Source organism: Sinocyclocheilus grahami, unplaced genomic scaffold, assembly GCF_001515645.1.
Source record: "Sinocyclocheilus grahami isolate Dianchi unplaced genomic scaffold, SAMN03320097.WGS_v1.1 scaffold30239.1, whole genome shotgun sequence".
NCBI lineage: Eukaryota > Metazoa > Chordata > Actinopteri > Cypriniformes > Cyprinidae > Sinocyclocheilus > Sinocyclocheilus grahami.
The window spans coordinates 1-2,441 of record NW_015521044.1 but is presented as its reverse complement, the minus strand read 5'-3'; the positions used below and the strand labels follow the sequence as shown (position 1 = coordinate 2,441).

At 41.6% G+C, this 2,441-nt stretch overlaps 1 protein-coding gene across 1 annotated transcript; it reads right to left on the bottom strand.

The window, feature by feature from the left end:
* Positions 1–5: 5 nt before the first annotated feature.
* Positions 6–1,843, bottom strand: LOC107580299 (induced myeloid leukemia cell differentiation protein Mcl-1 homolog; the record flags this gene model as incomplete). Its single annotated transcript, XM_016266022.1, has 2 exons — positions 1,406–1,843; positions 6–176 (listed from the first exon to the last, which is right to left on the bottom strand). Coding segments are annotated over exons 1-2 (484 nt in total), but the record flags the coding sequence as incomplete, so codon positions are not given.
* Positions 1,844–2,441: the final 598 nt, after the last annotated feature.

The following is a 2,441-nucleotide window of genomic DNA, read 5'->3' as shown; positions in this document are numbered from 1 at the left end:
CACGCACCGCTCCCTCTGCAGCTCCTTCAGCTGTGAGCACACCACGGCTCCGAAGGCCACCAGACTCACGATCCGGCCCCAGTTAGTGGTGTCATCTCTGAACATCGTCTTTGCTATACAGCCGATGAAGCTCAAGTCGTCCGGCTGAGAGTCCAGCTGCAGACGCTGCAGCATCCCTGCAGAAAATATATAATAATAACTTTACTTTTCTTGTGAAAGTATGGAGTGCCACACCTGACAAAATTAGAAATAAATAAATATATAAAGAAATGTAAAAAATAATATCTCTATTTTATATCCGTTAACGATTGTTTCAAGTGAAGCAAATGTTAATATGGTTTTGATTTTGGTTTCAGTTTTAGTTAACTATAATAACCCGGTCGCAAATAAAACTTCTCAATTTGATTAATTCGGGTTAAATGCAGTAATAACATGCTAATATTCAAAACTTCCCCACATTCACTCATTGATTCACTCAAATTACAGATTTATAAAATAACGATTCTTCGTATTCGACAATAGTAGAGATTCTGAACAGAGGGTCACTGAAGGGTTAATGACTAAATACGATTTTTTAATTTTTAAAAATTTTTTCTTAGACGTTTTAATCAACGTGGGGAACTGCGCCAACTCTCACGAAACAAGAGAGAGATTTAAAACTTGAGCTGTTGAAATTGTAGAATCGGCTTGCTTACATTGCGCATTCTATAGTCGCGCGTTAAACCCGATTTCGTTCCACCCACCGCTTTAGAAATAGTTTCGCCATCCAAACCCAGTCTATTTAACTCAAACCCAGTCTATAGGGGTTCTGCGCAATATACTTCCGGTTCCGGTGCAAGCGTTTTGCATATGCTTCGTTAATTATGAAGCCGTTTTACTCAAGACGCCTTCAGAGTAAAGATACAAAAATCATAACCAACGTCCATCACCGATAACTTGCATTATTTTCACTAATATTTAGATATAAAAATTTAATAAAACACCAAAAATAGCTAGCTAGTTTAACAAGTCCATAGATATCGCTATTAATTACTACGGCTGATAACGCGCTCTGCGACAAGCGGAAGCGATGAGAGCCGTTTCCGGGTTTGGTCAGGTGACCCTATTCTCCTGTTGCAGTTCGAAGAATCGCAGTGACGAACTTCGAGGTTTGACCTCCAAAAAAATAAAAAAAAATAAATAAAAAAAAGACCAAGAAACATTAACCACAAGTCATTTAAGGTCAAATAGCTACATAAAAAAAACTAACTAAATCAAACTTAAGTGAAATTATTTTTTATTTTTGTAGCGTTGGCTAATATTAAAAACACATGGAAAGTTGTACAGTAGAGCAACACCACATTTATGGATTATTATGATTAGTCGATTAACTGACAACAAACGACCGACTGCGCATGCGCCGTACCTCTGTAAGTGATCTGGTGCTTTATGAGGACGTCCGCGACGACGCGTGTCATCGTCGGTAACGCGTGATGACGCTTCCGGTCCGGGAGGCTCATTCCGGTGTGCGTGCAATAGAAATCCAACAGGAGCTGCTGCGTGTCGGAACCGAGCTCCTGCGGGTCCGGGGTGGCCGGTAGAGAGCCGTCTCCCGCGGACACGAACCGTCCGTCCAGCTGCAGGCCTCTCAGGCCGTTCGTCCCGGGCCTCAGCGGCTTCAGCGCGGCGTCCGTCTCCTCCGCGAGGACACCCAACGCGGCCATCTGTCTCAGAGTCATATCTGCGATCGCGAAAGAAAACTTAAAATAGAGTTGAAGGTTAAAGCGTAGTCTGTGAAGGAGATAGTGCTCGTGTTGGTCGACACTCTTGTTTTGGAGAGCGAAGCGGAAGTAGCTGCGACGCTGAACGCTTTTATAGATCCCCAGCGTCGTGACGTTTTCCATAACTCCTCCCCTTAAAGCCTTATATGGGCTTCCTACTAGACTTTTCCCGGGAATTACTTCATTTGTTCCCTTCGAGTCATTTCGAGCTGGCTGTGGCTGGAATAAACCCATCAAGGTTATAAATAACGCGTTATATACGTCAAACTGCCATAAAATGGAGCTGAAACGAGTGAAATACAGGCCTAATGCAATAGCTAATTAGTTAGTGTGTCAAAACGTTAAACTGATACTAACAACCCTCTGATTCACTTACACTTGAACTGAACAATGTGGGTCAAGCTGAGGTCAGACTGACATTTAACAAGCTGTGCTATTAACAGCAAGCCAGAGAGACCATGCTTCATTTAAGACATTCTAATATATGCATTACAAGTAACGCAGATTACTTTTTTTCAATTTTTCAAGTAACTAGTGAAGTAACGCACTACTTTCAAATTTACATCAAAATATTTTTCAGATAAGTTACTTTGTTTCCCCATTTATTGACTGTTGAGAGAAACTGGGAGCGAGTCATAATAACTTTACTTTTCTTGTGAAAGTATGGAGTGCCACACCTGA